General features: G+C 38.0%; 1 protein-coding gene across 15 annotated transcripts in view; it reads right to left on the reverse strand.

The window, feature by feature from the left end:
- The window catches only part of TENM3 (teneurin transmembrane protein 3), a 416659-nt gene that overhangs the window by 55253 nt on the left and 334307 nt on the right, over positions 1-27099 (reverse strand). For 10 of the 15 annotated variants that reach the window (XM_032186162.1, XM_032186160.1, XM_032186159.1 and 7 more), the window contains 6 exons: positions 26416-26616; positions 23337-23522; positions 10605-10631; positions 8999-9016; positions 7941-8087; positions 870-1086 (listed from right to left, as the gene is read on the reverse strand). In XM_032186162.1, coding sequence (XP_032042053.1) covers positions 870-1086; positions 7941-8087; positions 8999-9016; positions 10605-10631; positions 23337-23522; positions 26416-26616 — 796 coding nt within the window. The remainder of the gene's footprint in view (positions 1-869; positions 1087-7940; positions 8088-8998; positions 9017-10604; positions 10632-23336; positions 23523-26415; positions 26617-27099) is intronic. The other 5 variants (XM_032186158.1, XM_032186164.1, XM_032186167.1 and 2 more) reach the window with 2 other exon arrangements.

Genomic DNA, 27099 nt, shown 5'->3' on the forward strand with positions numbered 1-27099 from the left:
CACATACCTCAACATCTACAGATTATCATTTAGTTTTAATTTGGTTGAGTTTACTTTGGTTCATTTTGTATGAACTCTGTACTGAGTTACTAAGCCCAGTAATACACTGAAGAATTTTAAGAACTTATAATTTCTAGATGTTCTGTAAGTCATACTTCTGGCAGGTTCTTAAAGAAAAATGTACTTTTCAATTAGTATCAAAGCAATCTGTAAAACTGCAGGGACTACAAAGTACAAAATTTAAAAGAGCAATAAGGAACATTTGTGCAACAACTTTTAATCAACTGCTGTGCCCAAACACATTAATGCTGTGAAATTACTGCAAACGCAGTGGTTCTAGTGTAAATCATCTTCTTTCACTCAGTGAGATCCGAGACACCTGCTTCCTGTTACTGGTTTATTTTCAGGTCATTACTGCTTCGCAGAGCACCAGTCAAATAGTTTATGCAATTACACTGTCGTGCACTTAACAGTTCTATTACATTAATTCATAATTTATATTATTTAGTGAGCTCAGTTTAAAAAGTGTAGCTTTGCTTTTCCTTCTGAAGTGTTTTCATTGCTTTGATATATTTCCAACTGTGCTAGCCCAAATCAACTGGTTAAATAAAGATTTATTTAATCATTAATAAAGTGCCCTATTAGAATACAGGTACTATGTACGGCAAACACCTGCTGCAACCTAGTGGCACTGGCAATTTGAATTTTTTAGGAAATGAGATAAAATAAGCAATCTGATATACTAAGAGAAAATGTCTTTCTGAAAGTCCACTCAATTAAATCTTCAATCACAGTGGATCTTCTAGCATGCACCTCACACGCTTTTCAATTGCTTTTGTATTCATGAGTAAAGGTTGAGTCATGCTCACCTCTTATTAAAAGGACTTTCCCCAGGTATGACATGAGTGCTGTCTGCTCCGATAAGAAAACTGATCCGGTCATAAAATGCTTTGGCAGCTTGCTGAGATGGCGACTGTTGGCTTTGGCTGATGATATCTTGGGGATCAGGTAGCCCACGACAATAAGGCTGATTTTGGCAAGAACTCTGCAAACAGCAGTCAGGATCCATACAGTCAACCAGCCCATCTGTTGGCAGAAATTCACACAAATGAACAAACTCTTCCTCCTGCCCTTTTGTATGTGAATGAGTCAGCAAGCAGAGAGATTAAAAAAATTACATAGTATGAAAGAGTATTAATAATTAAGATTTTAATGAATTCACTTTAAATTAAAGAAAAGTTAGTTTGTTTCCACTGAGTTCTTAAACTCCCATGGAAATCCTAGCAAGCTAAATGCACTCAGGATCTTGCATAAATTAAATGTCTTTATTCGATACTTTTCTATAAACATGTGGAACAAACCAGAAAATGAAGGGAACTCAGCCTCTGCACACACTGCTAACTTATAAATATTAAACATTTTAGGTGGGTCTCAGTAGCTTTTATCTGAGGTTATTTGGCTTGCTAGAGAAAAGAAACAAGTAACTCCCACTCTGCTGTTTTCCTGAACTTTTTAGCATATCTATGCTGTGAGTAGCTTTAAATATTTCACAACATTTATCAAGGTGAATTCCTTTATGCTTTGGCAGAAAGGTTTTGTTGCTAGTGGCAAAGGCAATTTCCACAACTGTTTTGCATGAAAATGTATATGAGAACAAAATCTGTACTTAACATTTAGATTTTATTTTGAATAAAATGATGAGGAATACTGGCCACTATAAAAAGATTTAAACACATGGGTGCTTTTATGCTTATGTGCTGAAATATTCACATATAATGAGCATTAGATCTGTCACATCACTGGAAATCTAATTTGGTGAAAGATTAAAATCAAGATCAAATTGATAACTACTAATTTGTTGTAAGTAAAGTCGTAAGGAAAATGAGCCTGGAAATGTCAGCTACAGAAAATTTCCAGATGAATGTAATATGGTATCACATTGCTGATAATTGTTTCCCCAAAAGAACAGCAAGACTGAAATAGCTCAAACATTTTATTATTCCATTTATATTAGAGAGGGAGCCTGCTTGCTGCACTAAAATGAAAAATACACCAATGCAGCACTCTGAGGAAGCCCGTGCCTGCTTCTCTCACAAAAGAATCTAGCTTTATAGTAAAACTTTCTGCAGGGAAAATTATCATCCATTTTTGTTCAATCATACGTTGAAAGAGTGTAAGTAAACAGAGATCTTCTAAAGGTATTCCTCTAAGAACTGCCGTGCTGTGTGGATTGGTGGGAAGCCTGGCAGAACATCGAGGGGCTGGGATTTCTATTCTTTTTGCACATTTAAAATTCTTATTTAACTCAGCTGACATTGAAGTCAGTTTGAGAAAAATAAAAGGGATGAAAAAGTCCCTGTTAAGTATATCAAAGTTTAAACTTTTTTAAGAGAAAAGTAGTATCATTGATTTTTCTTTGGGATGAGTGGTTGATACACCTGGGAGTTGTGTTGCCATCCAGAGGGACCTTCCCGGGCTGGAGAAGTGGGCTGACAGGAGCCTCATGAAGTCTGACAAAGAGAAGTACAAAGCCCTGCACATGGGACAGAACAATCCCAGGCACCAGTACATGCTGGCGGAAAACAAGATGGAAAGCAGCTTTGTGAAGACCTCGGGAGCCCTGGTGGACACCAAGTTGAACATGAGCCAGCAGTGCACCCCATCAGCACCAAGGTGCTGATGACATACTGGGCTGTGTCAGAAAGAGGCCATACCTGGAGAGTTGGGTTCAGTTCAGGCTCTCCAGTACATGAGAGAAATGGACGTGAGACATGGACATGCTACAGCAAAGGACCACAAAGATGATTAAGGGACCAGAACACCTTTCCTAAGAGGAAAGGCTGAGAGAGCTGGGACTCTTCAACCTGGAGAGGAGAAGGCTTGAGAGGGATCTCATCAATGCATGAAATCCTCATGGGAGGGTGCAAAGAAGATGGAGCTCTTTTCAGTGGTGCCCGGCAAAAAGACCACAGGCAACAGGCACAGGCTGGAATACAGGAAATTCTGTTTAAACATCAGAAAACTTTTTACCGTGAACCATCAGACACTGCAACAGGTTGCCCAGGGAGGCTGTGCAGTCTGCATCCTGGGAGATGAACCCAACTGGACAGAGCCCTGAGCGACCGGCCCTGGCTGACCCTGCTTTGAGCAGCGAGACCAGATGATATCCAGAGGCCCTTCCAGCCTCAAATGATCTGTGCTTCTTGTGATTTTCTGGTCTCACTCTTGTACAATGTGAAACCCCTTTCCAGCTAAAGCACCGAGATCCCTTCTGGTTTTAGCTCTAGAAGCCTGGATCAGTGTCAAAGCTGGGGGTACTGATGGTTAAAAGCATAGTTTGGGTTTTTTATATCTCTGTATGGTCTCCCAGGCAATATCTCATGCAGTTGCCAAAGAAGTGCTCAAATTTAGTCATTCATCTTTGTTAGTTTATAAAAAGCAAATGTACATCTGGAGTACAGTCTGCAGGTCATAAAACTGCATGAGATTGACACCTTCTGAACTAATCAGCTGGAAATGCATTTTTACAAGCCTCTCTGCTAACATCAATCAGAGAAAGAATCTCATTTTCACCAGCCAAGATATAGGGATACGCTGTTTGTTATTTTTCTGTGGAGTTTATCAGCAACTTGCCCAGGCGAGTGACGGATGGTTATGAATCTGGCTCCTTATAACCTGAGCAAACATTTTTCATTCTTTCTCTGTACATATGTGGCTAGAGCTATCTAGTACCACTAAGTTGCCTACTCTATTGCACTGTGTGAAGCAGGGTAAAATTTCCTTTCTGAAATAGCTCTGCAAAATATCGATGAATGCTGTTTAGCCTGAAAAATATAAGACTTAGCTTAACATGAGCTTATCAGTTATATCACTCAAATGCAATAGGAAAATTATAAAGAAAATAGAAATTCTTTTAGCCAGTTGGACAATCATTATCAGTCTCAGAAGGCTATTTTGTACCTTTTTTTTTGTTTTAGATGTAAGTGGTGCTTCTATACACAGCAGACATAATGAACACATTATTGTTTTCTTCCTCAAAAGCTAAAGTATAGGTGTAGAAATCTCTGTTAATGTTACTTTTCCTTTTGTATCAAAATGGACAGAATTGCAATGGAAGTGACAAAATTGCTTTTTTGTAGAGACTAATAAAAACAAACAAAAAAAAAAAAAAGAGAAGAATCAAGACATGATTCCTGTGTTTCTGATGTTTACAAAATAAGATGTATCAGCGGGCATGTCTACTTTTGAATGGAATTTGAGGTGTATGTGTAGAACTCCTGGAAGACAACATGCGGGACAAAATAACTCCGGGGCACAAGTTCTGCTAGCGCCAGGGGTAGATCATGGCCAAGGACCTATATAAATCACATTCTTGGTAAGTAAGTCAACTGTGTAGTTAGGCAGCAAAGAATCTCCACAATGTGAATTTCAGTGCCTGCAAAGGAATAGCCCAGTTTTGGAGCTGTGATGCTGGCTATCCCACCGTGATGGTTTCAGTGCCAGTGGCACATGAAGGGAAGAGGCTGCAATGGTCGGAAAACTGTATTAACAAAACTCTGTTATCCTCATGTAGCTCAGTTTTACAATGGGGTGTAACAAATTGACTCAATTACAGACAGCAAAAATGGTTGCACGTAGAAGCAGCTGGTCAGAAAACCCACAAAAGCAGAAATTGCTTGATTTATTCCTAAGCAGCACACAAGTATCTTGTTCAATGTTACTACTGCAGTATCTCTGTACACATACCTATCGCATACTCAAATTAGTCTGCGTTTGTACTACCCTGAGACAATGACTACCCTAAGCCAGCCATCCTAGCCTATGCAAGTAATTACAAAAGCACAGTAGTGTAGTGCTAAGTAGGCTTTGCTTTATAATAGTATTAATTTTAATTTTACTAATAAAAGAACGTTAATAATCCTTTCAATTCTGCTGGTGGAAACCTTTAACTGCTCTTAATAATTGGATAGGAGCTTTTAAAAAGCAAGCCTAACAAAGGAAATCTGTTCAGTAAAGACCCACCTAAACTAAAAAGTCAACAGCTTATTCTTCCTACAGTGATGACAAAACATGGCCCACTTTGTCAAAGTATAATAGGGATGCATTTTTTGCCAAGTAAGGAAGTTAGGCTTCTTCCACCCACAGACAACTCTGACTTCTCCTCTCCCCACAAAAGTCATTAAGAGCTTAATTCAGCCTAAGGTCTGCTTGTTGAAAACACATTCCTTGGGGATTGCTAAAATGGAAAGAAAATCCTGTAACAGACTACCCAAATCAAACACATGAAAAGATAAAGCAACTGTGATTCTTAAAGGGAAAGGAAAGGATTTGCAGGACTCTCAAAAATCTGTATTAAAAGGAAGATGAGTAATCATCCCATCATATGTCAGTAATATCTAGATGGGTGCTTTGATGCCATTAATGCTTCTCATGAAGAATTTTCCCATTGAGGTTGTTGTGATGCTCATGTTCATGGGATTTGAACAATCAGTCCAAGAAAGAGTTAAGAATCAGAGGAGCAGCAGACACTGTTATTAATGAATTATATTCATATTAATATATTACATATATTTTATCAAGTGTATGATGAAACATTAACATTAACCACAGTATTTCAATTAGCTAACAACTAAGATAACTCCAATTATATTACCACTGAGCCTAGTGCGATGTAAATCAAGGTACCTGTAGTCATCAGTATAAATTCAGCAGAAGTGCTCAGATAACCTAACGTTGCAGAGTAAACAAATACAATAGAGGCATCCGCATGCCATCACCTGCAGCTGTCTGGAATCTGAATGGCTTGCTTGAGAGATCAGGGAGCTGATTGCACATATTCTTGGAAAGGGAAGAAACAGTGCTTCTCTTTCTGGGTGGGTTTCTGGTAAAAAGGACTTTCCTTTCCCAGTTTTGTTTGGTATGCTTCCAACTTTTAATTTAATTTGTTATATTCTAACACGATTCCTCAGCCACTAATCAAGATTAGAAGTGAATATGCTCCTTATTGAAGCATGCACATTAAAAATAAGGTCCACTGAAAGAGAAATGTCAGTGACAAAGAGCGTTATATGCTCTCATGGCAAAAAAACTGTTTAGCCAATCCCCTCCTCATACATAGCTGCATAATGTCTGTAAAGGGAGTAATGAAAAAAATAAAGAGAAAACAAGCAACACGAATTAGAGTATTATTAGACTATTAGAGTATTATTTTTGCAATATTGTTCTTTCTTTTTGAACTTTAAGTCATCCTGTTAGATCCTTCTGCTACAATTCCCCATCCTGTTTCCCCTTTTCCTCACAAACACCTACTATTGTTTTCAGTCTGAAGGAGCATCTCCTTTTGTCTTGTTCTGTTTACGTGCATTCCTGTTCACCTTGCTCCTCTTCCTCCTACTGCTCTGTTATCTGCTGTTGACTCTCCCGCTCACTTTCTGATACATAATGCCATTCTATTCTCCTTAACGCTTACAGTACCTGTTTTAGTCTGACCCTGGACTTTCAACTTTTTCCCTTTTTTTCCTGCCATCTATCTTTCTTCCTCCAGATTATGTTCTAACCTAGTTTTTCTTCCTCCTTGCTTTGTCTCTTTTCATGCTTGAAGGTTTCTCTTTCTTCCTTATGTTCATAATCTCCCAGCCCACATGAACTTTATTCTTCGAACAGCACATCTCTGCATGGAAATAAATCAGTCTTCTTGCTCCCTTCAGAAATTCAGCTTCACACTAGCTCCCTGTATGCCAGATTGCATCATATTCTTCAGGATCCTAAGTTCACTTAAAATGTAAAATATTTAACAGAGAAGTGTAGTAAATCCAATGATATGTAAAGCAGTAAATAGCAGTACTCTTTTGATCATATAACTTCTTTTTTTCCTCGGGAAGTAAATGCTACTGTTGTTTATGTTTGTGATTTCTAAAATCCCAACTGCAATTGGGAGACGAGAGCAAACAGCCAACCAACAATGGCAATGGAATATGCAGACTTAAGCTGCAAAACAAAGTCAGCCATAGATGATATTAGCAACCAGAGTCCCTAATGGAGTTTGTTATCTCTGTTCCAGATCTGAATGTGTTAAAAAAAAAAAAAATAAAAAAAAAAGAGTTGATGAGAGAGGAGGATGGAAGAAAGAACAAAATTATTATGCTGACCTACTATATGACTGCGTTCACATTTAGTCTTGTTTTTGTGTGTGATTCTGGAGTCATGCCAAAGTCATAGCCCCTCTCCCTTCCCTACCCTACACCGATGATTGCAGATTGATTCCTTAAGTCAGCAGTCTTACTGCAGATTGTTACCTGTCACCTGAGTGACAGACTGCAGAGAAGCAAGCAAAAAAAAAAAAAAAAAAAAAAAAAAAAAAAAAAAAAAGAGAGAGAGAAAAGGAAAAGACTTCTGGGAGTGTCCTGTCAATTATCTGAGTATTCACAGGCTATCTTTGTAGACTGGGCAAGCAATTGTTTCCAGCAATAGCATCATAGGTCAAAATGTAAAGGCCCTCTTTGGCCTTTCCTCTTGGGATAATTTCCTTGTGAGGTCACTGCAAACATGAACTCCTTCCTTTTTATTTCTTCCCTAGTACAGTTCACTAAGTTGAGATGATGCTTTATTCCACTACAAAAGAACACCGCAGGAAAACTAAGGTGACACCCGTCATTTTCTAAGTACCTATCTCACCTGTCATAAGCATCTTGTGAGGCTTTGCTGATATGCCGTATGAAAGCAGTGCATACCTCAGTGTTTTCTTACAGAGCTAGTAAAATGTGAGCACGTAGCAGCATTTTATCACCTGCCTGTAAAACCTCTGGTTCTCAGCACACCCTCCCCAGCGTTACAGATCCAGCTGGCGTACCCCCTGCTGGCAGGGGGTTGGAGTTAGATGCTCTCTAAGGCCCCTTCCAACCCGAGCCATTCCATGATTCTACGACTCTATGACACCTTACCTCCTTCGTTGTCCTTACTGTCAGTGCACAGAGTTTCCATGGCTACGTCACAGCCCGCTCCCCTCCATCCTGGCTGGCAGACGCAGTGCCAGCCGTTCTGGTCCAGCGTGCACCTTCCGTTGCTGTTGCACAAGCCGGGGCAGCCCTCTGTTGAAACAGACAAAGAACACCACAGGTGATTTAAATATTGCAATTATTTCGGTCAAATAAAAGATACAAACAAGGGACACTTACTGGGAACAGGCCTTTATAACAGCACAACTACTGTAATTGCACATGGAGTGGAACAGCAACATTACCTGGGGAATGTAATTCTTAACAAAGTGGCATCTTTGATTGGCCTGACACTTGAGACACCACTTACCTGTACAGGCAGGAAATAAATGCATCAATCCTCCAAATACCTGCAGGCCAGACAAAATTAAGTTTGATTTTCAATTTTTTTTTTTTTTTGGCAGGGTAACAAGAGATGAGTGCATAGTGCAAACACAGCTGTATAAAATAATACATTTTTCTGTGCTGGTATTGTCATTTGCTCTATGCAGTATTGGTTACTTACTGGCAAAAATGTTTAAACTCCCTGTTACTATGAACAAATCCCTCCAAATTATGAAGTAGGAAAACGGGATGTTTTTAGGCACATAATAAAAGAGAACATTAACTTTATCTGGTCTCAGAGTTGCCGTATATTCATGTGAAATTACAGTGCGTTAAAAACTGCACAAAGTATAGGCTGGTTTTAATGACTATACTTTATGCCAGAAGTACATTCCTTTTCACAGAATAAGCAAAGCCCAGGAAATAGTGAAGCAGCTTAGCATCTATTCTAACAGACATTAGGATTCAGGCTGCATACGGATGGGACAGGACCAACAGGATTTCCAACTAAATGTAGTAGCTGTGCGTATTTGATTACTTAGGACGGACAAAATGAAATACCATAAGGACCACAATAAAACATTGATAGACTGAACAAAAACACGGTAGTGACGTGCTTCAAGACAGATAGCAGAGAGTGATTTTTTGTGACAATCTCCCTAAGGCTTTTGTGCTATTACCTTTATATCCTATCTTGTCTGCTTTTATGGCCAAGGAGGGAAAATTTGGGAAACAATTAAAATAATTTAATATATCCAAAATCTATAATTGTTTTCAGTCTAACATTACATTAAAAAAAAGAAAAAAGAAAACAGTAGCTGTCACTTCCTAGTGATGAAATCTGGCATGCAGCCAACATGATCTGTATGAGGATGACAACACTATAAATATGTAGATTTTGGTGTTCCTTATCTATGACTATGATAAGACACTGACAGAAGCAAGTACAGATATGGCACTAAGTATCTTATGAGAAAGTGGCTATAAATCAGATATTTTTGGACACAATTTTCTGCAGAATTTTATCAAAAGAAAGCTAAGTGGCTAAATACTTCACTTGCTAGAACTACTGTTGTTATGAACTAGTCTACTGACTTGTTCTGGTTAAACTTAGTTGAGCTCAGAACAGTATTTCAGAAGAAATAGCTTATTTTTTCTTCTGAAGAATTTTGAATTTACTGACTCCTTTCAACCTCAGAGTTTCAAATTGCAAACACTCGGAAAAAGTTATGAAGAGTGTTCAACTCTTGTCAAACTACTCTTAGAAGGCAGAAAATGAGAAGAGCCTCTTATGAGGATGTATGGTGATGCTACAGTTATGGTTACGTGTTACCAAGCTAGGCTGAAATTAGTCTTGCTATGCTTATTCTTTCAGACTGTAGCTGCTAGTAGTATTTGTTGATGTACAGAGAGCTATTTTTTCCTTAATGTTTCTTCTGTTTAATTTATGGAAGACTTACATATTTAACTGCCCTACTGACAGAGCATTTTAGGAGTCAACTGGGTACACTCAAGACTTATTGTGTGAAAGCCTGGATATTGCCATGAATATTGCCATATTTTAATGAGAAAAAAACAACAAAACACAAATAAGGAATAAAAAATATACTCAGGGAAAGAGGGGTAGGAATAGTTTAAACATTTTTTAAAATAAATTTTTCACCATAACTGAAGATAAAAACCCTTTGCTGTTTCATGTTAGGCATTTGCATCCTTTAATCTTTTGATTGAAAAGGCTGCATACGAGCTTTTTCTAGTGTCATACAAAATACAAATAATAATTTTCTATAGATTTTCCACATTCAGATAAACCGAAGCTTAAAATCCTGCATTATTCTATTGATCTATCCACATGTAAACACACATCTATAATTAATCTGTTCTTTGGAACTAATGACACTTGTTTTATGACAAGAGTTTTGCTTTGCTTTGTGTCCTAAATATTTACTGTTTCATAGGTAGAGATCTAATGACAAAACTCACAAAGAAACAAACCAAACAGCAAATGAATACTATCTTCAGTTTTTGGTTCAAACAAAATCTAATGCACGTATACAGCTTGTACAAAAAGGTATAATAACTGATAAAATGTCATGATAATAACATAAACAAGGTTTCGTTTTTAATTTGAGATGAGTTGAAAGTAATATGAATTAAATCTATAATCCATGAAATGTATGTGAGAGAAGATTCTTTTGCCAATCTGGTACGTTTGTCACTATATATTCAGATATTAAAATATACATGTAGGTATAGGCATGTCATCAAAGAGCAAATATACAGTACCTTTCACTATCTTATCCAAATAGTGAGCTTGAGAATTAAAAAGAAAGAAAGAAAAAAAAAAAAACAGACAGACATTTCAGAAGTGTCACATAAAACAGGAATTGTTCAGAATTCACATGCAAATCAAGCAGGTGCTCCTGACATGAGAGGTCTTACATCACAGAATGAAAATGTATTTCACAGCCTTTAAAAATGCAAGAAATTCTCTTTTCAGCAAACATACTCATGACTCAATGAAATAGTATTTTAAAAAGGAGGTCTGCAGAGGAAAGATGCCACATTTCTAAGCCTAGGTCTTTCTTTTTTCTTCCCACTTCTCTTTACATGCTTTGATTTTTACGTATAACAAAAATATAATCAAAGCTAGTTAAAAAATCCAATTTTCAACACAACCTAAGAGTAATTACTTAGCTTTTGAGCTTAAAACACTGACCATACTGGAAGATCTTTAATTTGCAGGTCACGTATAGCTCTGACAACATAACCAGCATACTATCTTAACTCTGATTGCATTAACAGTATTTTTAAGAGGAATAATTTCCTTCTGCTTCAATTCAACCAGTTATTCTTCTGAGCACACACACCGATTATGTAAATAAGTTAAGACCATATATGTAGGGTTGAAGAGGGCATAGTGGGGTTAGCAGCATGGTGATCCACTTCATTTGGAAAAACAGGTGACAGTTAAACTCAGGCTTTAGATGTATAAAAATAAATAACAGTATATCCAAGAGAAGCAAGACTTATTTTTTCATAAGTTACCACAATTAACATTTGAGGAGGAAAAAAAAAATTGAGGAGGACAGATGGATGAATGAAAGATAGAGCACAAGATGGGTTTAAAGCAGCAGGCTCCTACTTTTGATACATGAAACACAGCAGGTTGTATGTTCCCTCCTTACTTTTAGGAAACAGACATCAGATGCAGTTGTGTTAAAGGGACAAATACATAAAACAAAACCGCATAGGACTGGTCCACTGAAGTCTACCAAATCCAGCCACCTGCACATGAGGTGATGGGACATTGCAGACCATTGTAGCAGGGACAAGCAAAGCCGAGTCACCAATGGCAGATTCAATTCCATATTTTTGCTGCGGACAAGATCTCCCAGCAGAGCCCATATGGGCTCACTTTCAAAATCTGTCCTTTTCTAAAACTGTGCTGGACAGTGGACCCTTTCTGACAACTACTGTGTGTCACTTGCTATTGACCCTCAACTTTGTGTATTTGAGGTACGAAAGGCATTTCCAGCCATAGAATTTCCTCCAGTTTGGTTGAACGGGAAAAAATTCTTCCTGAGATGAAGGAGGAAGGTGATGAGCTGCATAGACCCAGAGAAGACACAATCACTGCTACAACTACAGAGGTGTAAACTTTCTAGTCCCTGTTGCTTGAAGAAAGTGTCAGCTGTCCACTGCACAGTTTGTTTGTTTGTTTTTTCTATAATGATAGGGTTAAAGGGAGACAAAGGAAGAAGATGAAAACATCAATTATAGAACATTAGAATGGCAGCAGCAAAGTAAGTACCTTTTCACATAAACCACAAACAAAAAGTGATACAGCTGCATTTCAGGGTGGATCAAATTCTTCTCTTACTCATCCAGTATAATTCCCCTTGCTGCTACACAGCTGCTCTTAGAATAGTGCAGCAAGTGTGGAGGAAAAATCAAGTTTTTTCCATAAAATTGAAGCAATTAGGTCTACCTAGGGAATGCATCTGTCCACCAGTGAAACATTAAATGTCTCCACAACTATACAGATAGGTAACAAAATGGAACATAGGTAAAACCTCCTAGGCAACAGAAAACAGTCCTTGCAAATGGCCCGCCTCATACTATCACTTTTCAGAAAGACAATCTGCGTTAAAAAGAAAAAAAAAAAAGGAAACCAGAAACTGCTTTTTGTGTGTGTGTGTCCAGGAGTCTTACAAGAAGTCAGTACCAGACCATAAACCTATAATGTGCAGAAACCAAGTTCTACATCCCAGTGTCCTTCTACCTGTGATCACTTGACATTAAGGGCAACATTAGAAACTACTCTGTGACCATGCAGCATCCTAGAATCATAAAGCAGAAAACAGGTGACCAAAAATAGCACAACTTTTTAGTGAGGTTTAACTAGCCATACTATCTTCCTTATGCTTATGGCCCTGAAACTGAAACAGGGATTAACCCAGTTCTGTGTGGAAATACAAAATACAAGCATTTTCCCTTCTGTGCAGAGAATTCTAGGTGGGATTTGGAGGATGGAGTATCTCTGCAGGTGCTCCTCTTTGTGATATTTTTAAACATCTGGCACATTTGGGTTATGTGAAGTCCTTAAAGAGTCTAATAAACTAGCCATAGACCAGACAATGTATGCGCAACAGTTTTCTTGCAGGGTTTAAGACTGTGAAATTTAAAGTTTTGGTATTATTTCAAGCAGGGACTTTCAAGAGGGAGTTAATATAGCTTCAAATGGAATAAAGAAAAACAAGTATAAAATTTGTACATTTTCTAGGACAGTCAAAATCCAAGAACACGTAAGTGGCAGTCAATATAAAATATAAATTGTATTATAAATGGGTGTAGATTTGCATATAAATATGTGGCAAATTAATGTGTTTTACAAAGAAGTGGTAACAGTCAGGCAAATTCACATTTAACATGTCATATTTCATAACCAGTCAGAACCCAGACCTATTTTATTCTTTTTTTAAATTTAATGTCTCCCATTAGTCTCCTACCAGAGATGTAAGTCAGTGTCTTCCTTAGATTATTCATATGCTACTTCCTCTAGGTAAGAAAGAATAGCCACAGAATAAAAGTACATATTAAATCCATTTATCCCAATCAGTTCCTGTTTAAATCAGCATGAGTCACATACCCATTGATTTGATGTTCCTTAATTGATACTTATAGCACTGCATTATTCTGATTATTCCGTCATAAAGGATTATAACAGTGACATGTTTTTAAATACTGTATAGCAAATTTATATTTCTAGTAGTTTATGTTATTATTATTGTATTGGGTTTACATGGCAAGGTTTTGGTAGCAGGGGGCTGCAGGGGTGGCCTCTGTGAGCAGAGCATAGCGGCTGCCCCATGTCAGACCAGAGACAGCTCCAAAAGGGGCCCACCACTGGCCAGAGCTGACCCAGGGAGTGACACTGGTTGGGCCTCTAGGAGAGCAGATTTCGGAAAGGGAAGAAAACTGTGCAACAGCAGCTGGGAGAGAGGAGTGAGAACCAGCCCTGCAGACCCCAAGGGCAGTGCAGAAAGAGGGCAGGAGGTGGAGCTCCCCTGCTGCCCGTGGGGAATCCGTGCTGGAGCAGTTTGCTCCTGGGGGATGGACCCCGTGGGACCGAGCTGTGTGGGAGCAGTTCTTGAAGAGCTGCTGCCTGTGGGCAGCCCCCCAGGCTCATTTCGGGAAGGCCGGCATCCCGTGGGAGGGACCCCATGTGGAGCAGGGGCAGGGAGTGACTGTGAAGGAGTGGTGGAGACCAAGTATTAGGGACTGACTGTAACCCCCATTCCCCTGTGCCACTCAGGGGGAGGAGGCAGAAGAGTGTGGATGGGGGGAAGGTGTTTCTAGTTTGCTTTTAGTTTCTCACTGTTCTACTCCATTATTAGCAATAAGCAATACATTAATCTCCCTGTGCTAAATCTGTTTAGCATGTCCCGGTACGTGGTAAACAATTCCCTGTCCTTATGTCAACCTCTGAGCCCTTTTCTATTGTATTTTCTAACCCAGCTCCTTTGTGGAGGGTGAGTGAGAGAGCGCTGCAGTGGAGCTCAGTTATCCAACAGTGTGAAGCTGCCACACCCCTTCACAAGACATTTTCACCCACCATAATCTTTGTAATCTACACACTAAACTACAACATACCACGTATTTTTTGTAGCATATAATAGCCCATTACAGCATCAACTCAACAGCTCCACAGGAGTCATGAGTTACTTTGCAGCAAGAGCAGAATTTGACCTCATAGCACTGCTAGATGTAAAAATACAAAAGAATGTGACCAAAGCCATGTCATTCATAGTCTGCCCAAATTAAAAACTTTTATTTTTTGCTTTTGCTCTACCCTGAAAGTGCGAGCAGCACCCCTGTGTCCTCTCCCCTAACACCAGCAGCTGCCTCCCTTCTTTGTTACATTACAGCCTCTCCCTCCTAAAGAAAACAGCAGAAATTTGAGAGAGCTAAAAGAGGAAAAAATAATTTTTATACCCTTCTTCCTTCATCAGTGTACAGAACTGACAGCCCTCCTTCAGCACTCCATGTAGTTATATTTTTATTACAATGTATTTGATACTATATATGTTGTTTCTTTTCTAATCATCATGACAATGACAGAAGGGCCAACTGAGTGTTGCCTCATGGCCTCCCAGCTTTGTGTTTTTGATTTTGTTACTGATGTTCTTTTAACCTGTCTTTTGGGCAGCTGAAAGTTCTCAGGTCTTACGTACACAAAATGAATTTTAAAAAAAAAGGAAGGGCGAAAAAAAGAAATTCCATTCTGTGACATTACATTTTTTCACGGTGAGTGACAGGGAAGCTTTGATGAGCCACCTACACTTCTGCCATTTGTGCTAACGAAGTGTTATGAACATTATAGCTGACTCCCTGCACAGCCAAGCAGTAGCAGGGGATGAGGCACACTGCTTTCTCAGTGCTTTCACAGGCACTTGCCAACAGAAGAGAAACTCTTGAGAGCTTCATTGCAAACTTTAGGGAGAATGCAGTTCGTCTGAACCAAGTTTTTTGTGTTTGTTTTGGGGGAACTGGTCCAAAAAACATTTGACTGCTCTGTCCTAACCACTCTAACCTACTCAAGTCTCAGTCTGTAGTTCCTCATTCTGGTTCACTTCTCCTAGCAGCGCACCTTGAAGAACGTCCCTCTCATGTCCACCCAGCCACAGCTTAACTACCCTGGCAATTAAAACATCTTTCAAATGTAATAAAAAATTATCCCTTGTGATATTTAAACCCAGTACTTCTTATCCTGTCCATAGCAGACTTAGGGAAAGATGTATTGATTCCTTTATGCAACTGCTTTTATTCTCTAAGGCTAACTAAAAAAAGCCATGCATCCATATGAAATTTCCGAGGAGGTCCATACAGCTACCAGAAAACTTACAGGAGGCCACAATTCACTACAATTTTAAAGCCACTGTTCTAGCCTGTCTGCGGAGCAGCTCACTCATGTCAAATTCATGATTCACTACAGTCTTTTCTGAGTCTCTTCTACCTGGTGAGCTGCTTCCTAACGTGACTTTGTGCAGTTGATTATTCTGACTTAAGCACAAAACCTTGCATTCATCGAATTGCACCTATTTTTCTGCAAATCCTGTTCTATTTGTTAAAGTAATTTTAAATTCTTTTCCCGTCTTCCAAAGTGCTTGGGGGCAGCAGGCTTTGGTATCATTTGCAAATATAATTCTCTCTATTCATCACCTAACAGTACTGAAAGCACATGTTCTTCCAGTGTATGCAACTCATGGTCGTCATCCTTTTTCTGAGTTTGTAAGAACCTTGTCTTAGACGTACCATATGTTCAGAGAGTTGCTGCCAATAGAGGAGGATTACAAACACTTTCCTTTTGAGACTCTTACTCCTAAATTTCCATCTTGCCCTTCTTGTAAAGGGGAACACATGGTTGGAATAATGGTTTCCGGCAATTTTCTTTGTTTTCCTCTCTAGGTAGGCCAAAACATAATTCTCAACCCAAAATCATACCTTCATCATTTCTGCGCTTTTCTCCAACGTCTATGTAGTCCTAGTGCATAAGTCTTTGCAGGGAGAATTGAATTCACTGCAATTTATCCCTTGCCAAAACTGCAACAGTTCCTCACAGCAACCTTCCACGGGCTTTTACATTCACAGGCACCGAAGCCCACTATCCTCTAGATTTTTTGTTCTGGAGGCAATCCCAATCTTACTTTAAAACAAGACTTCTTATCATTAGTATTGGAAACCACAACTCTTAGAATAAAAGGTTTAGTTGCTTTTAAGGCTATAATAGACATTGTAAGTTTGGTACATGTTTTCTAACATGTTCATGAGCAGTGTATTTCTCTATTTAACATCTATTTAACTGAAAAAGGATTTAGAAGAAAGGGTATATGCCATTAAGGATTTCAAACTGTCTCACACTTTAAGGATGAAAAAGTTCAAATACCTGTTTGAGACCTCTAACAAACTCTCAAAGAGCTTCTACAGACAGATGCACGTATAATCTGATGCATAGCGTAACAACTGCATGAAAGTTAAATTTGGCTTGAAAACATATTAGGGCATGGAACAGGACAGGATGGGATGGGAAGAATTATTGTTTCCGTCTTTCTTTCTGACTAGAGATACTTTCAGAATGTGTCTGACCAGCAGGTAGCTAGTTATACAACTTACAATAGCACTCACTTTCTGGCCACTTCAACTGAATTAAGCTTTGCAGCACACTTTAAAATTCTTCTTATCTCAGAGGATACTGCTGTTTTCTGAAAATGTGCCTAACTTGAACTTCACATGTGGTCCTCATTTAAATGCAAATCAACCAATTAGCAATTTAAAGTATGGTAACAGATAATTTGTATTTGAGATACTTGGTCTTGGAATGTGTTAAGGCCTGAACAAATAATTCACTTTGTTTTACAGTTTCAGATACGCGGGCACTATCTTCAAGTTAGCTGGTAATGGAGTATTTTAATAGTTACAAAGCATGTAAATTATTTTGCATATTCAAGATTTGGCCTGGAAAATTAATAACATACTCTTCAGGCACAGGGAAGATGAAAACCACATTTGCACTAAATTCCATGAAATATTGTTAAACTGTGGTTATCAGTCCTCTGGGTGCCAAGAAAGTTATCTTCTCTTTTCTATTAAGTTTTTGCATTGATGGTACAGGTATAAATAGTGTGGTGAAATCCTGACTCCAGTGAGGTCAGGTTTTTTTGAGACATTAATTTTGAAAGTAGGATTTCACTCACAATTATTGCGTGCCCTAATTGATATTGATGTAATTAGTTTTGAATCTCTGGCAGATTTTATCTGAAAATAAAAGGTTTGAATGGCAAAGGATATACCTTCCTTCAGATCTTAATTTAAGGTGAAATTTGCACTGAGTGTAATTCCATGAATTCTACACTAAGGAAACAGACACATTGAGGAATTTTGATAATTATAGAATGTATTAATACAGCAGTATTTATTCTATTTTGAATGAAAACATTTTCTTCTGATCAAAATTTTAAAATCTCAAAAGAATCTTAATGTTTATGAAGAATTCTTGGCATGAAGACATTAAGGCACATTTTGCCTAACACAAACATTAAAACACTATGAAATGTGAGTATACTTGGTAATTTAAACTCTGTAGAAAAGTAGAACATACTTGCCATATTAGCATCAGTATTGAGATAAGGATGGTCATCATAATATATGTTGCTTTCCCTCTAACCTGCAAAAGGTGGGGAACATCAAGCAAACCCTCAAAATGCTCCATAATTTTGTCAAACTCATACTGCAAAGATATATGGTGTAATGATATATAGGTAAACCAAGTTTTCTATGAGGACTTCATTTAATTAACAGGAGCAAAACATTTGTCCTGACTTGCTCTCTGATGTTATAAAAGGATGAAGTGTCATTTCCATGTAGTCTTATTTGAAATCTGTAATACAAGGAGACCTAAGCTAAACACATGTTGAAGAAAGCAGGTGCAGATCACATGGTTTAGGGAAGGAGAACACTTTTTAAAGTAAGCATTCCTCAGTGCTAGGAATACCTCTGAGCTGCTCATGGTCACATAGAAAAACAGCATGCAAATACCTTCGTGTTTGTTCATACTCACAAAATCTTTTTTCCCATTAACCAGGGCAGAGTCTGTACTAATGGAAATGAGCTTACAAGAGCATGCTCCAGATTTCTTTTTTCTGTAGTTCTGAAAATCTAAACTGGATGACTTCCCTGGTTTTCTAGTTAAGATAGCTGAAACTAGAAAGCTCTTGCTAAAGAAAATTCATTTTTTTTTGTTTGATTGATTTTAACATTATTTAACGCAGAGAAAAGTTTAATTTAATCATTTTTCTGACCCTTGTTATTTTTTTCTCAACTTCTTTTAGGGAAAATTCTTAGATGCTAAAACATTTTGATCCCAGTTTCCAAGGGAATACAAACATATTATAAGCTGTACTCTTCTACAGCAGACCATCATTGGATGTGAATTTCAGTTCTGTGTACCAGGTAAGGTAGCATCACATAGCACTCTAAAGTAGCTTGAATACCACTACGCTAACTTTAGCCCTCCTGAGGGATTAATATCAATGCTTAATGACATTAATCCACATTTAGATCACTTACGTTTAATGACTTGCTTTCCATGCATACATATATAAACATTAATTTTGGATGGAAAGATAATCGTTCAACACAATAACAATTAAACAGCTGTAACCTGTCTCATGTGTTAAGTAATGGAGCTGCAGGCAAGCTCCATAAACAGATGGTCTTACCCACCCATGCTTAATGTTAAAGACTTTTTAAAAAAGAGGTGTTGACAAATCTGAACAAGAAGGCATAGTTTTAATGCAAATTGGCCAATTTGCAATTTAGATTACCCTAAAACTAATTTGGTCTATAGAAAAAATTAAGCTGCATTGTAAAACTGAGATGTTACACAGCACATGGATATAGCAGATTCCCCACCAACATAATTATTTACTAATTTCATTCAGCTAACAGAGTTTAATGGAAAAGCAGCTGGAAAAGTATTCATATTTATGGGCTTCCTAAGACAGTTACTTAATTTACTCATGGTACATAACAGTTATATCACAAAAAATAATGAGACGTGTGAAATATCTGTTCCAATCTCACAGAGCAACAACTAAGACAGGAGAGGGTCACTGAACTCATTGCAAGCCAGGATAGAAAGGAAACTAAAACATATTTTAGCACAACTGTGTTATAAAAACTTTATTACAGAGCAAATTTTCATCCAGGCTTTCACCTGGGCACCAGCTGTGCATGTGTGGTCTTGTATCACACTGAGATGCAGGTTAAGCTTCACAAAGTGAAACATGGACGCTGAACCCAAATCCATCAATGTTACTCCCAGACCAAATAAACAATTGACAGGTGATTTTCCATAGCTTTGCAATAAACTGTAGATTTAACCTGCTTTCACATGGATACAAGAAATGGTAAAATACTATGATTTTCTAGAGGGAAAAGACAGTAAGCAATTTAGATAGCCTTAAAATGGAACATGTATTTGTAATATATAGTGCCAGTGTTTAGTTCAATATTTTAAGGTGCTAAACAAAGCAATGAATCTTGAGTTTCTTTATTTCTCATTAGATTCATTTAATCACAACACTGTGTAGTGTTTTGCTGAATATCTTTGATGTAAATCTTTGCAAGTATGTGTTCAGAGCAAAGAAAATGACTCACAGGTGTGGCCCACATTAGGTACGGTGTTTACATCAGAGATACCCTTTGCTAGAGATGCACAACGGACCAGTGGGTGTCAGCAGCACACATCATGCTTACCACAGTAGTCAAAAAAACCTTGCCCACTTTACTACACACATTGCTTGAAAAACTTGGAAAAATCTAATTTATTTAGTCTATTCTGTTCTCTCTCACAAACCAAATGTACATAACATTAAATGTATATTAAAACCCATTTCCAGTCTTGTGATCCCTGGCCTTAGGGAAACGTTGATGTTTAACAAATGCATGCTGAGTAGCAGATGTCAAAATTTTGTCTGAACAAAAAAAGCAAACCTTTGCAATCATCTATTATTTTGCTTCTCAAAGTCCTGAAGTATTGGAATAAAAAGAAACAAATGGTCTCTGAAATTTTAGAGCAATTAGACTTTCCTTTGGCCAGATTTCCATTTGAGGATCTTGGGAATATTAACAAAAAACATAATAACTCAAAAAGCAATCAAGGGCGTAAAAGATTTTAGAGAAGAGTACCATTACTATCTTCTTTATATTACAGCAATAAGTTTATGTTTTTTTTTTCTTTTCCTTTTTTCTGTCCTTTAATAAAAGTCAACTAAAAATACAAACAGTGGGATAACTGAAAATGAGACTGGACACACAGTCAACATTTAGAAATACATAAAAATTTTAAGTTGAGGTGCAGAAAGTTTTTACATTTGAAGTGGCATTCACGCCTCACAAAAAAAACACCATTATGTCTTTGATCCAAATGAGTTATGGACTTTGATGATTCAGTGAACATTCCAGTTAGCACCTCTGCACTTAATGCATACTTATCTACTGCATTCTGTGCGACCAGCTAGAGATCTGGTGGGCTATTCCTCTCCCCAAAAGTGAATAAAGTGCATTGGCCTAAAAATTTACAACTTCTTTGGAATGTTCCTTTCCCAAAGAAGTTGTAAATGCAGACCATTGCATTTTATGTGCCTTCCAGCTAATACCTGCATCAGGCAAACAAATCTGTATTTCTAAAATTTTTCACACTACTGTAGCTAAACAGTTAATGACTCAGAAATAAGAAAGATGCCCTTATTTCAATTTTGGGGATATGAAGGCAGAGTGGGAGTCTTTCCTGTGCTCAACAGAAGTTAGATAAATATTCTGCTACCAAACTGGGAGTTGTAAATAACAGAAAAATGCTTGGGCTACAAATGGAGGGTGACATTAAAGAGCTGGTATGCATGGAGACACGTTCTGATGTCCTTAGTATTTTGAAATTTATTGCTTAGAGGGAGCTACTATATACTCTAGGACAGGTGAGAGAAAAGTAAATTGACTCTCCATTTACCAAGCTGAGGAAGCATCAATTTTTACTCCACTAAGTAGGATCAACTCTTGGAAATGAACAGTAAAATGACCTGGCTTCTCCATAGCACTGGGGTCCTGAAGAAAACAGCACTAGGAAAAATAAATATTAACAGCAGGCTACAGACTGTACCTCATTACATGTCTTCAAGGCTGTGAGGGTAATATAAACAAATCAAACTATTTTTATAGCAGCAGCCAGAAAGTAAACACACATTTGAAGAATAAACAGGTGGGAAGACAAACCTACTTGGCCAGCACTGAGAAAAAACTTGTTTGTGCCTAATATGTTGGAAAAATTGTTCAAGAGCAGTTCATCCGTGTATAACTACAACCCTTGAAATGCTGCCAAGGTCAGTGAGACCAACAGCAGAGTGATCTGCTGAGTAATTGCTCGTTGGCAAGTTAAAGCGGTCAAGGGAAAGGTTTTATCCTACTTCTAAAGATTTACTTTATTTTATTGTTTAAAAAGCAGTTCTCTCCCCACCTCGCTACTCACTTTGTCAGCATGTTTTCTGGAAGCTCCTCAAAAATATTAACCCCATCAATTCTTCCCAGGGTCCTGCACAGTTGCATCTTGCCTTCCCTACCCCCCCCCCACCTCTACATCTGGGCACTCTCATTTGTAAACAAACAAACAAAAAAATCAATTGTGATTTCTTTAAAAATAACTCACAAATCAATCTTACTACTTCACACCTGACTCCCTTGTACAAAATGGAATTTTGACTTGTCTTTCTGGTGTAATGATGTGGGTATCAGTAATACAGCCAAAACAGACCTTCATTTTCCCTGCTCTCAAAGCTCAGGCCACTGTTTCCTGTGACTGCCACGTACAGCATCACTATCCTGCCTTCCAGCCAAGGCTACAGCTATTTGGGAATGTAGCTTGGGCCTTTTCTCTAGATACTCATGCCCCAGTGATGACTCAGTCATGCCCACACACTCCGAGTTACAGCCCTCCCAAAACATCCACAGAAGTTGAACTCCAGCCTCTTTACAGCCTGTAGCAAAAGAAAATCACACAATATTCACATCCATCACCTCTACCACTATTAGACTTACTGTCCTATCTTGTGATTTTTTTAGCTCTACGGCTATTCAAAACCAACTTAAAAATTATAAACATTTGGACAACACTTCCTCCACTTTCTTCTGTCTCCTTAGTTCCCTTACCTACAGGAGTAATCTTCCATGCTAACGCACTGTCAAGCCTTGGGCAGTGGAGAGAATGTGCTGTGCATGGGTCATACATACTGTACATAACTGAGTAAGAAAAGCTCCATTAATAAAGGCACAATAATCTCCAAAGGTTTCCGCATGCTAGAACTAACTCAATTACAGCAACATAGAAGCTGTAATACGGATTACTTCTTCTCAATCTGCTGTATGGAACTGCTGTTATTTACATATAAAAACTGATATAATTCTTAAATAGAGCATTATGTTGACAAGAAAGTAATTTTGGGTAGTTAGATCTCATATTACAAGGTGAAAGTGATGTTTTTGTGCATAGGCAAAATTCACTTTTCAGACCTTCTTCTCCGAGAAATAGTAATAATAAAAGAAAAACAAACGGAAGCTTCATTTCCGAAAGACATTAAGCTATCACATAAAAATATAAAAGTATAAATTAAAGAAAATATTTATGGTTTAAAATAAGTGTAGGCTCCTCCTCGGCAAAAAGGCAGTTAAAGAGAAAAGATTGAAAAGGGAATTCTTTTCACAGCAAACTAGCTATGAAGAACTGATGAGCCATTATATAACCATTTCCTTTCTTAAAATATCAATTCCTTTACACAGACTGACAAGTGCAAATATTCTGTTTGAAGAAACAAGCATCAAAGTAATACGCTTCTTATTCAGACACAGCCAGCAGTGCTGGCTCTTTGAGTTCCGCACCAAGGACACATTAAAGCATAGCCAGCCTACCAATAGTACAGTGCTCTCCGTTCCATCCCTGGCTACATTCACACTTCCCGTCCTTGCAGGTGCCGTGCTCGGTGCAGCGGGGATGGCAGGCCCTCTGGTTGCAGGCTGCGCCCGTCCAGCCGTCCTCGCAGCGACACGTTCCACCCATGCAGACACCGTGCGTGCCACAGTCCACCGAACAGATTTCTGGATTTGAGAGGGGAACAGGGGAAAAAAGGAGGCAGAGAGTGCACACAGGAGAGAGAGGGTGCGCATTAATTAGCAGTACTAGATTTTAATTCAACATGTGAAGAACAAGAAAGGCAAAATCTTTGGTAATGAAATCAACGGAATTTACAGTGAAAGGCATTTCCAGGTAGGACCCAACACAACACGGAGCAGAGTTTTATCTCCATGTTAATACTTAGTTATCCACTAGACTTAGTGGTGCTTTAGTGTACACAGTTTTTCTTTTAGCTCTAAGTAAATTTTATTCACATTTTTTTGAGATCATGTACATCTTAAGAGCAGCCTTTTGTAACTTAGGTTATATGGCACTTAAACCTAGAGGTTACAACATACTTCTAGTGACTAAATGTACCACATACCTAGGTCATTGTACATTGTAAGCAAAAATCTACTATTAATGAAAGTACATTTTAACAAGGTTTCCCCTCCCTACCCTGCTCCCTGTTTTCTTTCAAAGTAAAAATGTGCCATTTCTGACACATTTTTTCATTATAAAGAATCAGCCTTACTGAGACAAATTAGTACTATGCTGACATACTGACACATCTGTTAAATATAAAAGATGATTCTCTTTTACATTCAGTAAATTTGTATCAGTGACAGCTATGAGCAGTCTGATTTAAATAATAGATTGTTAAAAAAATAAATCAACATACAGCAATTTAACTTGTCATTTACGTATAGTAACAGGATCTTGTAACTGATAGAATAATTGAAAAATATGTTAAGAGCCAAAGGTAGACAGAGGCCAAACAACGCATGTTAAGTCTCTGCTAATACAACATGATAATTTAGACTGCCAGATTTTGCATTTACAGTTTCAGTTCATTTAGTCAGACTCCAGAAAACCTTACTTCTGCTAAGCAGACAACAGAAAAAAAGAGAAGCTACAATACAGCCTGAGGGAATTCTTCGTTTCCTTGGCATACAGCTGGTTGTAACCACATAAGAGTATTGCTTCATAAGAGTACTGTATTTTGTTTTTGTTTTCTTGTAAAAGACAACAAACAGTTTAGTAATAAAAGGCTGAAATTATTTTCAACAGATTTCAGTGCATCAAAGGTTTCCAGTTTTCCACTCAATAAGGGTTTTTTTCCCCAGTAGAGGATAACTGCTGTGGAACATTAAACACAGTACCAAGGAGCTGTGACATTTCCCATATGAAACAGACCAGAATGTTTCTGGAGAAAGACATCTGTAATCCCCCCCCCCCTTCCTATACAGCATTTTATATCTACTTTGAATTAGATTTTTGATTAAGAGATCCAAGATGGTTTGATTAACTTTAGAGTCGCAAAACGTCAACGCAGCTCCAAAAAAGAAAGGTTTATTTCTCTTCAATCTAATCAATTTTTCATTAGGGTGAAGGTGTTTATCAGCTTTTAGCACACTAGCTTTGAGCAAGGTGCGTCAATCTTTGTAATGAACTTATTAATTAGAGTTAATTTAATTGAAGTGGAATTGAAGGGCTAATTAACGGACAAACTGCTGATGAAGATAGAGGAAAGCTCTGCTGATTTCAAACCTATAAACTCCTCTGATGGAAATAACTCATTCTTTTTTCTTCTAGCAGCTTAACAAAATGTTTATGGGAAAGATTTACTTCTTTAGTGTACCAGTTTGAAGGTCATTTTGCACAACTTCAGCAAATAATCTGTGTGTCTTTTTACAATGCTCTTTTGTGAGCTTGACACTTCTGAAGTATCTGAGATCAAAAATATTGCATTTATTATAACGACCAATCATTCCTTGAAATGTAAGTAGAAAATGGAGGATAACTGAATAATCAAAAACAGTGTAATGGACACTGTATCAAGAAATAGAGGATCTGTGTTTTGCCTGAGAACTACAACAGATCTCTCACTAATACCCATTTTTAGTTCAAGAAAATGAGATTTTTTTTCTGCTAAACACATTTAATAGAAGACACTTGCTCTTCTCTCACTTCTTGAATGTTTGGAACTCTGTCCTGTCATTCTCATATACATAAAACATTATCGAGTATCACAGATCCTGGTCAGGAAGTACATTTACTTTAAAAAGACGGTTCCTCATAAAAAAAGTTATATTTATTCATAAGCTGGCACAGACCCAACTAGCCCATGTGTTCAGTTTTCATTAACAAAATCATCTGAGTTGTTAGATGAACTGTTTAAGACAAATACATGTCTCACAGTTAGACATGATTTGTCTCTTGATATGTGGCTACTAAACAATATTCTAAAAACTTATATTTGTCAAAAGGCTGCTGTCATAATTATAAATATTTAGATTCTACTTCCTGGGACAGAAACTTCAGTCATTTTCTCCTATTTCCTCTAAGCTCGAATTACACTTTTAATAAGTACAGTTTCAGACTTCAAGAAGTCCCATTTACTTCTTTACCTCTACCAGCTCCTTCTGCCCTGGCAGCCTGCACCTTTTCTCGAAAGCTGTTTAGGATTCATTCTTGCATTTGCATTGCCTTCAAACTGGTACGTCTGAGCAAAGATTTCAAGAAAAACGTCTTCAATTAGCTAGACAGATTTTTTAAACGGACTCTCTAGCTTCACTGCTGTAGTTTCTAACTGGATGTATTAAGATGATACTTATATATATTGTACAAAGAAGATTCTGTAGTTACATGTGAGCTATCAGGAGAAAGTGGCTAACAGATAATAACAAAGCAATTTCCAAATACTTCAAATTCATCAGCAATTTTGAACCTTTGAATCAATTCACATCTCATGCTAACATCATCTGAAAGGCTTGCATCAGCTTGGCAGGTCCAGTGCTAACACAATAATGTCATTAAAGTGATGCTATCCAGGACATCATCATTTTACAAAACATGAGTGCTTTTAACCCTTACCATTGGAGCAATCTGGACCTGTCCAGTTGGGGTCGCAGGTGCAGGTACCACTCTCTTGAAGGTAGGTGCCGTGGCCAGAGCACTGGTCCGGGCACATTGTCTTCAGGATTTCACAGTTGCTGCCCCCCCAGCCCGGGTTGCAGTGGCACTCGCCGTGGATGCACACACCATGACTGGAACAGGCTGGGTCCAAGCAATCCGCTGCAGGGAGAAGAGAAAGATTGGCTTAAACTTGTCATTTCTAACAACAATAATCACCTCTAGGTGCTCACGGCACTGTTGGGCTTAATCCACACGTTAAGACCTTGTGAAATATGCAGCATTGCACTCCTCTTAAAAGTAAACATCAGTGGCTGAAGCTGACAAATTCACCTTTGCTTCACTGCAACGAGTGAGGAAAAGACAGGGCAGACCAAGGTATCTTGGTGCCAGCCTCCCTTCTCTGGCTACAAGCTAAATCACTCTTTATCATCATTATTGACTACGAGTCCTAGCCAATCTCTGTCAGCATACCCGCAACTTTCTTTGTAAAAAACATGTCACTTCCACACCACTTTCTGGTATTGTGAGATCTGTGCGTGCACATAACTGACTTCGAGACAGTCACAGGCTGCCATTGAGTTAACAAAGAACCTTTCAAGGTTTGCTAATTTTTCTGAATTACAACAAGATTGGCTTCAGGTC

The sequence above is a fragment of the Aythya fuligula genome, chromosome 4, assembly GCF_009819795.1.
Source record: "Aythya fuligula isolate bAytFul2 chromosome 4, bAytFul2.pri, whole genome shotgun sequence".
Classification (NCBI taxonomy): domain Eukaryota; kingdom Metazoa; phylum Chordata; class Aves; order Anseriformes; family Anatidae; genus Aythya; species Aythya fuligula.